The sequence below is a fragment of the Carassius gibelio genome, chromosome A24, assembly GCF_023724105.1.
Source record: "Carassius gibelio isolate Cgi1373 ecotype wild population from Czech Republic chromosome A24, carGib1.2-hapl.c, whole genome shotgun sequence".
Lineage (NCBI taxonomy): Eukaryota > Metazoa > Chordata > Actinopteri > Cypriniformes > Cyprinidae > Carassius > Carassius gibelio.
Window position 1 is genome coordinate 9005004 of NC_068394.1, and position 14535 is coordinate 9019538.

At 38.8% G+C, this 14535-nt stretch overlaps 3 protein-coding genes across 3 annotated transcripts; 2 read left to right on the forward strand and 1 right to left on the reverse strand.

Annotated features, from left to right (window-relative positions):
* Positions 1 to 1165: 1165 nt before the first annotated feature.
* LOC127946458 (60S ribosomal protein L21) lies at positions 1166 to 3273 on the reverse strand. Its single transcript, XM_052543050.1, has 6 exons — positions 3179 to 3273; positions 2464 to 2542; positions 2310 to 2371; positions 2116 to 2228; positions 1493 to 1643; positions 1166 to 1291 (listed from the first exon to the last, which is right to left on the reverse strand). Exons 2-6 carry the CDS (start codon positions 2528 to 2530, stop codon positions 1202 to 1204), a joined length of 483 nt encoding a protein of 160 aa, XP_052399010.1. The 5' UTR covers positions 2531 to 2542; positions 3179 to 3273; the 3' UTR covers positions 1166 to 1201.
* A 928-nt stretch (positions 3274 to 4201) lies between these two features.
* LOC127946456 (ubiquitin carboxyl-terminal hydrolase 12A) lies at positions 4202 to 9902 on the forward strand. Its single transcript, XM_052543049.1, has 9 exons — positions 4202 to 4376; positions 5558 to 5638; positions 5746 to 5959; positions 7147 to 7379; positions 7508 to 7584; positions 7678 to 7761; positions 7845 to 8042; positions 8280 to 8358; positions 9113 to 9902. The coding sequence occupies exons 1-9, from the start codon at positions 4329 to 4331 to the stop codon at positions 9212 to 9214; spliced, it is 1116 nt and encodes a 371-aa protein (XP_052399009.1). The 5' UTR covers positions 4202 to 4328; the 3' UTR covers positions 9215 to 9902.
* Positions 9903 to 11560: 1658 nt separating this feature from the next.
* LOC127946571 (G-protein coupled receptor 12-like) lies at positions 11561 to 14510 on the forward strand. Its single transcript, XM_052543239.1, has 3 exons — positions 11561 to 11756; positions 12830 to 13255; positions 13684 to 14510. The coding sequence occupies exons 2-3, from the start codon at positions 12842 to 12844 to the stop codon at positions 14320 to 14322; spliced, it is 1053 nt and encodes a 350-aa protein (XP_052399199.1). The 5' UTR covers positions 11561 to 11756; positions 12830 to 12841; the 3' UTR covers positions 14323 to 14510.
* The last annotated feature ends 25 nt before the right edge of the window (positions 14511 to 14535 follow it).

Here is a 14535-nt window from a genome sequence, read left to right on the forward strand (position 1 = left end):
CTTTTCAGGCTTTTTCGGTCAGGCATGAGGGGAACGGCTAATGCTGCCCTCTAGTGACAGCTCACGTGAACTACCATACAATTAAGCGCAACAATCATTTCAGAAATTAAGGCAAATAATGTGAGGTTCCTTCAGAAAGTGTTTTCTTTTTCCACTCTTCTTTAAGGGAAATACACATTATGTTCTTTGTATTAACCTAAGGTGTATAATTACCTTGAGAGATTAGAATCATGACACTATAAAGGTGTTTTTTTCTCTTCTTTAAATCAACCTATGTTCATTTGTGATTACGTGACCATTGTAAAAACCTTCCTGGGGTTTCATAACTGCATCTATAGGTAAGAGCTGTTATGGAAACCTACAAACAGCAGGACATTTGTGCAAACTCTGGAGCATGTTATGAACAAATGCAACCTTCTATAATCAGCCAAGTTCTTCATAACAGAATGGATGTAAAATGACAGTATGAAGATCAGACTGCTCTACTAAGTTGAGCAATTCAAAATAATGCTAGCTACAATACTTTATAAAGGTATGGAGTACTATTTCACTGAAAGTGAGAAATTTTCTAGAAAGCCACAAACTCTTCCTGTACTTCACTGATTTTAAGAGAGAGCAGCTTAAACAAATTCTGAGAAAGTCTAAAAATATATTCTGCTTGTATTATAAACAACAAAATTAAGATCTTTTATTTTTTTTTGGTGTTGAGATGAAAGCTGGATGTTTTGGCCAAATATTTGGTCACTCAATATTTGACATGAATGGAAAGATTGTTCCTATACATAAAAGCAAGTAGATTTTTTAAATCCAAGTCTTTCTTTCTGAAAAAAAGTACTATCGACAGGACAGGCTACAAAAATTATTTCGAAAACAAATCTACGTTGCATTTTCCAATCAAACATATTAAAAAAGTTTATCTATGTTCAAACAATGCTTACATTCTCCACGGAGTTGTGATCTGGAAATTATAATCTGGCATAACTAAAAACATGCACCTACAGTTCTATAATGAACTGAAGTAACAGAATTGTGTATTATGACATGTTTCTTATGGTACTCTTACAGCACGTCACGGTTAACTTACATCATCTCAACAAACAAAACTCCAAACACAGCTCAAATTCATTCACACAATACAGTTAAAGAAAGTGTTCCAAACTAGCAGTTTATGGTACAAAGATCTTTATTCTGATCAGCAGATTTATGCCATGAACTCGTAGGGGATGGGCTCCAGGAGCTGAGGCTCGTTGTTCTTGGTGCTGACAAAGTGTGCTGGCCGTGGAGCAGCAGGCTGAAAAAAAAAAAAAAAAAATACCGACACATCAAGACCACAAGCAAAGAACATCAGCCAGATGTGTTATAATAGAGTTCTACACAGTGTCATTTCAATCAATCAAGTTTGGCATATCCCAACATGAAATTTACATCAGGGAGTAAATGTTGACATTTAACATCCAAGACAGAAAGCATTAAACACTAAATGATCTTATACCTGGCGTTTCAGCTCAAACCAGGTGCCCTCCTTCTTGGCCTCCAATTTCTTCTTCTCGTTCTCCTTAACGCGCTTCAAGAAGCTGTCTCTGCTCATTGAGTGCTTAACATGCTCGATACGCACATTAATTCTCTTAGCCAGGATCTTGCCCCTAAAAATAAACACAATAACGAGTCACTTAAAAGACAAGAAGTTTTTACATGTAAAAGATTTATCCATGAGTGGCATGTTTCCATATTGACAATCTGGCAAAGGCATTAATGTGCCGGTCCAGGGTGCACAGGAGGACTGCTCTCGCCCACATTAATGACCACTTAGGGCACTGGGCGGCCCTTATGGCAAAGTGAATCTGGGGCATTACACATGAAGAGTCTTCTTTTAAATTGATCATTCAAACTGATGTGTAGTCAAGCGAACTTTAATTTAAATAAACCTTTTTAAAACCATCAACACTTCTTTTAACTGGTAGGTTATACACTTAACAGTGAAGAAGAGTTTACAATAGGCATTTTTCATTTGTGCTTCCAAGGATTTTAATTCAGAAGTTAACCTCCAGCTATCACCAACTAGAGTGAGTTGCATTATAATAACAGAGATCACGTCTTGTTCAAAGCGGTACTTACTTGACTTGCTTGTTGACAATGATGCCTACAGCATGCTGTGTAACATTATAAATGCGTCCTGTTTTGCCATGGTAGCATTTATGAGGCATGCCCTTCTGAATGGTACCTGTGCCCTGGATCGAAATTAATTTCAGATGAGTAATTCTTGTCGACAAATTTTACTGTAAACACATCTGTCATTTAATAAATCTTACCTTGATGTCCACAATATCACCCTTCTTGTAGATGCGCATGTAGGTGGACAGAGGGATTGGGCCTGTTGTAGAAAGAAAAGCCATGTCAGGTCTAAAAAGTTGTATAACAACATGTTTGCGTGTGTAAATTACAGTATGATTCAAGTGAACTCACCATGCTTGCGGAAGGGCCTGGCAAACATATACCTGGTCCCCCTCCTCTTGCCTCTGGTGTTTGTCATGATGCCTGATTACTGAGACACAAAATAAAGTTAGACGACTACTTTCTAGAACATTAAAAAAAAAAAAAAAAAAAAAAACTCTTCACTGAACTGTACTTGATATGCAACTACAATATTAGAGACTACATTCTTGGCTTAGAGCCTTTGGTAATTAACTGTACAATAGGATTCAACATAAAATTTAATTTAAATGTACATGATGATGCACTGCATTTATTCCAATAGTGATGAACAATAAACAGTTATGAGACTTAGATTATGAATCGAACACATCAAGACAAGTCTTTTCGACAAAAGCTCGTTACACATCTAAACAAACATTAGTTCATGATCAGAAACAACAGTGACACCATTGAATAAGGGACCAAATAACTGTTTGTGTTCTTAATACATCGTACGTGAATACAGAGAAATATCTGTATTTATTTTTATCTTCATGACTAGGTCTTTACAAGGATGGCCCGCGTGGATCGGACACGCTCCAGCTCGACTCTCGGTTCACTATTTACAGCATGCAGGAGAGCACAAGCGTTCTTAATTTCGATGCATTGGCAGGTAAAGTATTTTGGGGCGCTTTGTGTGGCACTTCTGCTCAGCAAGAGCGATGTAATTAACGATTTAATACATAACGTGCGGAACACTTCTTACCCCGGGTTCCTCGCAAGATGGCGGGTACGGCGGAAAGAGAATGATGGGGTCCTGCGGCGTTTCCTTCAAAGCACATCTAGGAAGACCGCTCATTTGCCTGAGTAAAAGTATCAGAGCTGTCGATTCATGGCCAGTGATGCCAACGTCTTACAAAAACAGTTCAGAATTTTGATTTCATGAATTATTATTATTATTATTATTATTATTATTATTCATTTAAACCTGCATGATTGAGCACTGCATGGGTCGTTTTATTTTTAATGAATCGCGTAGACGTATTTATTTATTTAAAATAATAAGCTTAACCTTTAACTTTCATTCTAATTGATTTGATTTAGATAATGTAACCCTTATTAGGTATTATAAACCTATTATAATATAAATATATTTGTATTATAATTTATACAATATAATTTATATTTATTTTAAAATATTAAATGTATTAAGTTTAGCCATAATTAGCTTTTTTTATATAAATCACAACAGTCCACTAGCTCTTTAAATTATTTTTTTAAATACTTAAAAATCCTGGTTAGCACTTAAATAACGTTGCTCTTTTTTTTTTTTTTATTGCTTCCATTGTCCTCGTTTGTGTTTTAGATAACTGCCAAATTGCTAAATGTAAATATAAATGTTAAGTTCATAAAAAAATTAAAATAAAAAATAGTTTTGAACATTACACCACCAGACCATAAGCTCTCTATATGTAGATTTAAATAAAAAAGCTTGAACCAGGTTCATGAAAACTCTAAATTATTTATTCAAATTAAAAATGTAAAAAATGAAAATTGTATGTATTCTACAAACTCTCTGCTGAACTGAATATGCACTCCAAAAAAAAAAAACTAGTTTGCTAATTATTTTTACTAATGTTCAGTAATGTCTTCTTGAAAGTTTATTTTTCTGTTGTATATTGCACTTATTATTTTATTAAATTAGTGACATGTATAACTTAATTTTACTTTATTATTTTTAATGTAATTTTCTTGTGTGTGTAATGTAGTTTATACCTCAGCTGTATACAGTAGTTTGACTCGCCGGTCAGGCACTAGGACCCCGCGGATCTCGCTCTGGCGGGGACGCAGTCTGTCCTCACGGGGACTCCTCTTCGCCTCCGCGCGGTGATTGGGTGGAAGATGGCGCTGGGCGAATGGAAATCCTAATGACAGTTTCCAAATTTGCGTCTTTTTGTACCATGGTGAGTAAATATCAGTTCAGTCACGGATAAATGTTCGTCAGTTCACGCATGATGTAGTAAAGGCTCGTCTGCTGCATTAGTTCAGTGAATCTGGCTGTTTGGGTTGCCAGTTTTCCTCTGCTGCAGTTGCGAGCCGCCTGTGTGCTTGCTATGAATTTTGCCTTGGGCCTAAATAATTAACTTTTATTTTGTAGATAAGCAACACGGCCGTGTTGTCTTCATAACACAACGTGAGGGTTTTAAATTGGCCAAATCATTGTAGGATCTGCTGAAGGCAGCAAAGCCTGCTAACTGCTGAGCTGAACTGTCATTCAGCGCGGGTTATGATCGCGAGATGTGCTTAACAAGCGCGAGACAGTGACATCTAAATAATCTCCGATTGTTATTTATGTGTAATAAATAAGGACAAGCATTCAGACGAGCATTGTGTTGAGTAACTTGTGGCAAACGTGAGCATCATGATGATGTGAAACGCGTTCAGTGTAACGTTACCTGAGCTTCAGTGCTAAGCTGTTGCCAGTGCGGTCACACCGTGATTTCACAGTCCCATCCCCTCTCTGCATCTCCGTGCCCAGTGTGTTCCTCCATATATTATCTGCTTTATTTGCGTTTTAACTGTTAATTACATTTTTCCCCGTTGAATTTGTCGTTTTTAAATGTTAAAATGTCGGCAGTGAAATGCTAATGCGTGCTAATGTAGTTTTACCTCGTCAGATGTCCTGTATGTTTTTAGTTTCACATTTACGTTTTATATTATTATTATTATTTTATAATGTGTGTGATATTGCAATTTTAAAGCACCAATTTTCAATCAGTGGACGTTGTTCTCTTATCATATGAGTCTCGGATGTATTAGACGTCTGTTAAAATCTACTTTGCTTAACCCTAGCTTCCGTCCACTATGTTGTAAGTTACTACAATTATACTTAATACTGCAAAACCACAGTTAAATGAAAGGGTATCTCCGTGTTGTTAGAGTAAATGTTAGATTATCTGGTCATTTTTTTAATTTATTTATTTATTTATTGAAGAAAGTGGTGGCTAAAACCAACTTACCATCGTTTTATTGTAGTAACATGTGGTAGAAACTGTGGTTACTGTGGTAATGTAAAGGACTCTCTATCTATCCAGTGGCACGCAGCTGTAAATGCCTGAACAGCTGTTCACCTGTTCTGTTGCAGGGCGCCAATGCCTCCGCTTTGGAGAAAGAGATCGGCTCGGAGCAGTTCCCTGTCAACGAGCATTACTTCGGATTGGTCAACGTAAGCAAAGACATTCCCTGCGGTCTCCCATTGTCTCCTTCAAGCGGTGTGTTTATTGTTATGCTCTGGAATCAGTGTGTGTGTGTGTTTTCTGTTTCGATCCACAGTTTGGAAACACCTGCTACTGTAACTCAGTGCTCCAGGCTCTGTACTTCTGCCGGCCGTTCCGGGAGAAGATCCTCGCGTACAGGAGCCAGCCGCGTCGCAAGGAGAACCTGCTCTCCTGCCTGGCCGACCTGTTTCACAGTATAGCCAACCAGAAGAGGAAGGTTGGCGTGATACCCCCGAAGAAGTTCATTACAAGACTACGGAAAGAGAATGGTAAGGAACACAAGCAGGAAGGGATTGTTTTTTAGTTCAGGTGAATTCTTGTTTTTACTGTGGATTTAGATGCTAGTTCTTGGTCAGAAACTAAGGTACAAACCCACTGAGCACTGAATAGTCATCAGAAATTTTCAGCGATTTTTATCTTATTTTACTGCTATTTCTATACATGCAGTTTTTATGTCCCGGTGACCAGTGAAAGTGCAGTTCTGACTCTCTGCCCATTTATTAGATAGGAGCCTGGTCTTGTTAGTCTGAAATAGCTGCCCGGAGGCGTTGCCAAGATGGCGGCCGAGTGGCACGACTTGACTAAAAGGACTTTGGTATATCTTCCCACATCCTGACATTGACATGTTGGGGACGTGTTAGAACTTTACAAATCTTCTTTATGCACCAAGAGCTTCTAACAATCCAAAGAGAAAGGAAAAATGTATAATTATATGACCCCTTTAACTGTTAGCTTTCTCTTATACAAAACAGCTAAGACTGTACAATACGGTCCCATTAGTTAATGCATTAAATAAAATGTAGGAAACTAACAATGAGGAATTCAGTACAATCGAGCTATTGTTCAAGTATTTTTTTTTTTTACCATAAACTAACTAACAATGAAAACTATTTCTAAAGCATGTATTAATCTTAGTTGAAGTTAATGTTAATTTCAACATTTACTAATACCTTAATTGAATCAAAAGTTGTATCTGTTTAAATATTGATTAATGGACTTGAACTAACATGAACTAACAGTTAACGTTAACAAAGAATAACAAATACTGTAACAAATGTGTTGGTCATTGTTGGTGCATTAGCTAAAGTGATCTTATTGTAAAGTTTTAAAATGAAATCAACAGATACAACTTTTGATTTTAATAATGTATTAGACATGAACTGAGATTAAGTATTTTTCATTGTTAGTGCATGTTTAATAAATAGAAACTTTTTGTAAAGTTTTGTTGAAATATTATCGCAAAACCATCAACTTCAGAGTTATTAGTTGTTGACACATTGAAAATTCATGTTAACTCATAATTATGATGTTTCTGACTTGAAGGCGGTAATAATCTAGATGAAGCAAGTAAATTAGAAATATACATTAATTAAATAGCCTAGTTTCTATTGGCCAGAAAAACACAATGGATGCGTTTGATATTTTATGTAACATTCTTTCTCTCTGTCACCCACAGAACTGTTTGATAACTACATGCAACAAGATGCACACGAGTTCCTCAACTACCTGCTGAACACTATAGCAGACCTGCTACAAGAAGAGCGCAAGCAAGACAAGCAGAATGGCAAATTGGCTAATGGCACACTTGATTCACAGAACAATAACAGCACCCCTCCCTCCTCCACCTGGGTTCATGAGATCTTCCAGGGCACGTTGACCAATGAGACACGATGCCTCACCTGCGAGACGGTAATAGCACCTCACATAACTTAGCTGGAATCCCTTCAGTCCAAAAAGATGGTATCCTGATAGTTCGTCTGACTGTGATTGGCTGTGCTTTTATCTGAGGTGTGTCTTTGGACTTTACTTTCTCACAGATAAGCAGTAAAGATGAGGATTTCTTGGATTTGTCGGTGGACGTGGAGCAGAACACTTCAATCACACACTGTCTCAGGTCTGAAAGCACACTCACTCTTAAACCCAATTTAAACATGAATACATGTGTCCGTTTTAATAAACAATCATTTTTCTTACTGGCCCCTTATAGAGGTTTCAGTAATACAGAGACCTTGTGCAGTGAGTATAAATATTACTGTGAGGAATGCAGAAGTAAACAAGAGGCACACAAACGGTGAGCATTTTTTTTCTGGTTCCTGTTTTTTTTTATCATATATTCACCATATATACTTCATGCATGAATGTGTTTGACTCTAGAATGCGGGTTAAGAAACTTCCCATGATCCTCGCCTTGCACTTGAAGAGATTTAAATACATGGAGCAGCTGCAGCGCTACACTAAGCTGAGCTACCGCGTGGTCTTCCCTCTGGAGCTCCGCCTCTTTAACACCTCTGGCGATGCCACCAATCCTGAGAGGCTTTACGACCTGGTCGCTGTGGTGGTGCATTGTGGCAGGTGAGTCGATACAAGTTTTAATTGAAACCAGGGAGCCAGAATGGATTTTCAAACCTTTGTAAATATGTTTTTCTTCCTCCTTCAATGTCTGATTTCACAATAGTTGCGTGTGTGAACAGAATCTCCTCATGCAAGCATTTTGAAATCTGTCCTTGAAAAAAAAAGGAGAACTTTACTGATTTGCTTTCCTCGATTTGTGACTTATTTGTGTGTGCTTGTCTGTGTGTGCTTTTATAGTGGTCCAAACCGAGGACACTACATCGCAATTGTAAAGAGTCATGATTTCTGGCTACTGTTTGATGATGACATAGTAGAGGTAAGCTGCCATCCGTCATGTATAAGCATCGGTCATGTACTGAAATATAAACTTGAGAGATTCAGGGTTCCCACAGTCACGGAAAACATGAGAATATAAGAGACATTTAAGATAATGATTTGCAGGGATTAAAAATCTATATAATATACAGGTATATACAAAACTAAAAAGGTAATTAATTAATAACTAATAATAGTAAGCAATTATTAAACCATGTAGAGTTTTAATATAATAGATAATGAATAATGAATGAATTAATGAATAAATAACTCAATTATTTAATATATAAAATCTTGAAATATATGTATGTTAAGGTGTAATATTATATATAAAATTATGAAATCGTGTGTGTGTGTGTATATATATATATATATATATATATATATATATATAAAAATATATATATATATATATATATATATATATATATATATATATATATATATATATATAGTGTAGTTTTTTAAATAATTACAAATCAAATTAGGGTTCAAAAGTAAATCAAGTTTCTCATAGTAGATATATATTTAGAAAACTATTTATTTACTTGATACGTTTGGAATGCAATCTTTATAAAATATTTTTTTAAATAATAAAAGTACATATAAAGAGTTGATCAAATTATATAGTGTTTTTATATTGTATGTGTATTTTTCTAAGTATGTTTCTTTACAAATTACATGGAAAAGTCACTGATTGCAGAATGGTCTTTATTCATTTGTTAAAAAAAAAAGTGTTCTGTTACTCCCTGTAGAAAATTGATGCCCAGGCGATTGAGGAGTTCTACGGATTAACCTCGGAAATTTCCAAGAACTCTGAGTCCGGGTACATCCTGTTTTACCAGTCCAGAGACTGACAGAGGCCAGAGTGGCGTCCCCTTACGGACACCTGTGCAGCAGACATGCCTGTACCTAGAACCCTGCTACATCCCACCTGCGCAGGTTCTTACTGCAGCGACGCCGCACACACACCCCACCACACCCGTCCAAGCCCACCCTCGCCGGTCTCCACGCAGCAGTAACGTTGGATGCAATGCAGTCGCAAGGCCTTTTGAACGTTGTTTGTTAGTTGTATTTACGTTGTGGGAGCGTTTAATCACTCGTGTTCAGTCCTTTACTGTGGAGAGAATGTCTTTAATGTATCAGACTGTATGATACGACCGGGATTTGCATTCAACTTTCATGCTGCTACTTTTTGATTCCTGTGGGTGTGAGGAGGCTGAAGACTAGTGCATGGGGAAAGCAGGTGTGTTTATTATAATGATGGGGAGGGTCTAAACGCTCCGGGTGCGGGGCATTGCGGGTTATGTATTTCTACCTTGTACAGAGTGATATTTGTATAAATATTATGAGAATTATAATGATATTACTGATATAGCCAAAAAAAGAGGATAGAACCAGAAAAGATGTATAACACTATGGTGCACTTTTGATACAGTTTTGTAGATGTGGGAAGATTAATGTAAGGGTTTGCTTGAGATGGCCTGTTGTGAAATTATCATTTTCTGTTTTAAAGAAAAAGAAATAAAAGTGTATACACCAAGATAGGATGTATGCATGCAAGCATGTAAGTACCAGCTATTAGCAGCCTGCTGCGATTTGACCGGATGCCTTTTTCATACAACCAAGCCTAATTTTTATTTTTTTTACTGTGCTGATGACTCATTCTTGGTCACTGTAGCCCCTCGGTGGCTGGTCAAGATTACTGCAAGATGGAGAATTGCATCGCATCATTCTTTTTTCACCGATTGCTTTCCTATATCATTCCATTGCCAGCCTATTATTGCCTAAAATGTGGATGAATCCTTTCAAATTTGCATGAAAGGTTACAAATATTTATTAACGCTCAAAAACGATTCTCAAATCTGTCATTTGAGAGCCATACTGAGCCTAGTTTCAGACTGGAAAGGATTTTACCAGGTGTCATCGCTGACCATGTAGTTTACTCTGTGAGGAGGTGTGAGTCTCTGAAATAGAGGCATGGGGATGAAGGCTGCATGGGGTTCGAGGATGGAGGAGAGAGGGAAGATAGTGGGGGAAGTGGGTGACACAGATGAGTGTGCTGTTAATAGCACATGCCAAGAATAGCTCTCACAGGGGAGCAACACAATGTGCATCTTTTCAGAAAGATGGAGTCTGAATGTCAGATGCTAGATAAATAGGTCTCATCCTAATCAAATCCATTACAATACCTTCTGGGTCTTTGAAATGGGTGTGTTTTCTATTTTGAAAAACTGTTGTTGTTTTTTTTTTTTAAGTGAATCAAGATTTTAAATGCTATATCAGACAAAGGATGTCTTTGTAGAGTTACTATTTAGCATTTTGCCAAGTCAAGCTGAATTTAAACATTGTAATTGGCATGTTTTAGTGCTTTCAAAAGAGTAACAGGGTTAGGATTTACAGTTAATTTAGTCATTACCAGACTTTTGCTCAAGGTCATAGCTATACAAGGTGCTTATGAATTATTATAATAATTACTATTAATAATTAGTTATTGAATATGTAAAATCATTTCCCTACTAAAAAAGAAAAGAAAAGAAAAAAAGATAGCAATGCCCTTCAAGTGTTCACATCTTTTTTTCTTTTTTTTTAATGGAATACATTATTTTAATAATTATAATAGGGGTTGATGTATAACCTGGGGACACATTTTAAAAAATGTTAATATTGTATATATATATATATATATATATATATATATATACACACACACACACACACACCCACAGTCTCTAATATAGTTAGATGGATACACTGAACAAATGTATAAACGTAACACTTTTGTTTTTGCCCCCATTTTTCATGAGCTGAACTTAAAGATCTAAGACTTGTTCAATGTACACAAAAGGCCTATTTCTCTCAAATATTGTTCACAAATCTGTCTTAATCTGTGTTAGTGAACACTTCTCCTTTGCCGACATAATCCATCCACCTCACAGTTGTGGTATCAAGATGCTGATTAGACAGCATGATTATTGCACAGGTGTGCCTTAATAAAAGGCCAGTCTAAAATGTGTAGATTATATATATATATATATATATATATATATATATATATATATATATTATAAAAAAATACGTTATTTTCACGTAGCCTAAGTTCACAATAATGCCCATCACAACACACAAGTCGCGTCGTTTAGTTTCCGAGCAGCAGATAAATAGGTGACGGGATCTTCTGCCCTGAGGAGGAAAGCTCACTCCTCCCAGAGCCTCGCACAGCCGCAGTCGGTGGCGATGCTCGTGCAGACGGCGAACGGGCGAAGCGCCGCTAGTGCTGCTGGCTGTAAGGATTCTCTGGAGCATCCGATTCCCCTATCCGTTTGCGCGGAAAATACAATGGAAAGACCAGAAGGACGCAAAACCATTTAAGCAGGCGCCTCTCCTCCAAAAGACAAGGTAGGGAAGCCTCCAGATGGGGAGTGAATGCATGGGGACCGGCAGGGTAGGCTATATTTGAAATCAGTCTGCTTTGCAGTTTACAACACATAAATTATTTTTATAGAGCAAGCGCTTAAGCATTATTATTATAATGCTAAAACAACTGAGAGGAATTAATGTGTGCATCCAGCTGCTTGCAGTGAAGTGCAGTGATGCTGATGCAGGGGCGCTTTTGGAACCCGCCTTTATTTAATAGCAGCACTCATCAGGACCCCCCTTCCTGATTCTCCACTATTGTACTGTAGGCTATTATTCTAAATTATCTTAATAATAGCAGGTTCCCATTTCCTCTAAATACAATTAAAGGTAAATGTGTCTTTACTTTTCTTAATCTGAGTCTTTGTCTTGCACAAAAGGTCACAGAACAGAGGTAATGCACGACTGTAGTGAACAATGGCTTTTGTGATAACTATATTGGCTAATTTTCCAGTCATTTCTGTGAGATTATTTCAACTGCCTTTTTACTTGTATGCTTAATAACCATGCATACACTGAAAATGTTACGGGAAAAGGCAAAAAAAAAATGTTTATCCTATTTCACATATGAAATTATATTGTATTCATAGATTTAAAAAAATAAAAGCATGTAATTCTGCAGTAAAATATTGGAAAAGTAAAAAGTATGAGTCATATGGTCACCAAAATGCTATTCCATGCTTGTTTTATAAATGTAATATTTAAAGGGAAAGTCCACCCTCATGTCGTTCTAAACCAGTATGAGATAGAAAAGATAGTAAGAATGTTACAAATAGTTTCAGTTCCCACTGACTTCCATTGTATGGACAAAAATTGCAATGGGAGTCAACTGGAAACGAAAATGGTTATCAACATTCCTCCAAATGTCTTCTTTTGTGTTCTAATCATACAGGTTTGGAATGACATGAGGGTCAATAAATGATAATTGATTTTTCCCTTGCTAACTTCTATTTATTTATGTATTTGCAAACAAAAGTAGTGGATTATTTTGTTTTGTCTTTTTTCTTTAGACTACCCTCACACCTCACTATGTTTTTCTGCGTGTGCCATTTTAGACGAGAGGCAGAATGAGTAAAGAGGTGCCAGTTTCTCCCAGCTGGCTGGCTCAAGATCCCACCTGGGGCAGCAGCGGTGCGGGGAGCATAGAAAACATCACCGTCGGAACGTACCCACCTGCGGTTGTCCTGCCGGCGAGGCCGCCTGCCGAGCTGTTGGTAAACCCTTGGGACATCGTGCTGTGTTCATCTGGCACCATCATAGCCTGCGAGAATGCCCTGGTGGTTTTGGTCATCTGGCAGAACCCGGCACTGCGCGCCCCAATGTTTTTGCTGATTGGCAGCCTAGCTCTAGCTGACTTATTGGCAGGTTTGGGGTTAGTCCTGCACTTTACCTTTGCTTACCTATTTCGATCTGACTCGGCACAGCTGTTGACTGTAGGTCTGGTGGTGGCATCCTTCTCAGCATCTGTTTTTAGCCTGCTAGTGTAACCCCTCTCACCCGGGTCCTCTCTGACGCTCCTCGCACTCGCTCCGAGCGGGGCTCGAACCCGGGTCTTCCGGCATGGGAGGCGGACGCACTAACAAGGAGGCTAAATGGCTACAGCCACTAGCGTCTGTCGCTAGTGCGTCTCTTGAGATCGGGGAGTGAGGTTTACTTGCACAGCACTACTCGCTGGCCTCCGTTACACTCACCCCCCTAAACCTCACTCCCATCCGGGTCACGGCACCAATGTAACCCCTCTCACCCGGGTCCTCTCTGACGCTCCTCGCACTCGCTCCGAGCGGGGCTCGAACCCGGGTCTTCCGGCATGGGAGGCGGACGCACTAACAAGGAGGCTAAATGGCTACAGCCACTAGCGTCTGTCGCTAGTGCGTCTCTTGAGATCGGGGAGTGAGGTTTACTTGCACAGCACTACTCGCTGGCCTCCGTTACACTAGCTATTACCATTGACCGCTACCTGTCATTGTACTACGCCCTCACCTACAACTCAGAGCGAACAGCCGCTTTCACATACACCATGCTGGTGCTTCTGTGGGGAGTATCCTTATGTTTGGGTTTGCTGCCGGTTACCGGTGTGAATTGCCTGGGCCAGGAGGTGAACTGCAGTGTGGTTTGGCCCCTAACAAAAAACAACATAGCCGTTCTGTCCATCTCCTTCCTTCTGCTGTTCGGCCTCATGCTTCAGCTCTATGCGCAGATCTGTAAAATTGTCATGCGACATGCGCACCAAATCTCCCTCCAACACCACTTTTTAGCCGCAAGCCCTCACTATGTCACAACGCGGAAAGGTGTATCCACCCTGGCCATCATTCTGGGCACATTTGCAGCTTGCTGGATGCCGTTTACTGTTTACTCGCTAATAGCCGATTATACATACCCGCCCCTTTACACGTATGCCACCCTGGTTCCTGCAACCTACAACTCAGTCATCAACCCAGTAATTTACGCCTTCCGCAATCAAGAGATCCAGAAAGCATTGTGGCTGGTGTGCTGCGGATGTATCCCTGCCAGCGTGGTCCAGCGGGCACGGACCCCCAGCCACGTCTGATGTGCCTAGGGAATTACACAGGCCAGAGAATCCCCCAATCCCTGGGACGAGAAGGGGCGTGCGTGTCACCCATTTATGTCTTCCCCTAATTGTTATGTGACAACCACTGCCACACAGTCTTTGCCTGATCCCAAGCCGACCAGCTGGCACACCCTTAACAGGAAAAAAAGGGGCAGAAAAGTATATATATATATATATATATATATATATATA

Coding starts and splice junctions, on each gene's coding strand:
- LOC127946571 (XM_052543239.1), top strand. CDS start 12,842: ATGAGTAAAGAGGTGCCAGTTTCTCCCAGCTGGCTGGCTCAAGATCCC. Junction 13,256..13,683: donor CATCTGTTTTTAGCCTGCTA/GTGTAACCCCTC, acceptor TTACTTGCACAG/CACTACTCGCTGGCCTCCGT.
- LOC127946458 (XM_052543050.1), bottom strand. CDS start 2,530: ATGACAAACACCAGAGGCAAGAGGAGGGGGACCAGGTATATGTTTGCC. Junction 2,229..2,309: donor GTGATATTGTGGACATCAAG/GTAAGATTTATT, acceptor ATTTCGATCCAG/GGCACAGGTACCATTCAGAA. Junction 1,292..1,492: donor GGTTTGAGCTGAAACGCCAG/GTATAAGATCAT, acceptor TTTTTTTTTCAG/CCTGCTGCTCCACGGCCAGC.
- LOC127946456 (XM_052543049.1), top strand. CDS start 4,329: ATGGAAATCCTAATGACAGTTTCCAAATTTGCGTCTTTTTGTACCATG. Junction 7,585..7,677: donor TCAATCACACACTGTCTCAG/GTCTGAAAGCAC, acceptor GGCCCCTTATAG/AGGTTTCAGTAATACAGAGA. Junction 8,043..8,279: donor GTGGTGGTGCATTGTGGCAG/GTGAGTCGATAC, acceptor GTGCTTTTATAG/TGGTCCAAACCGAGGACACT.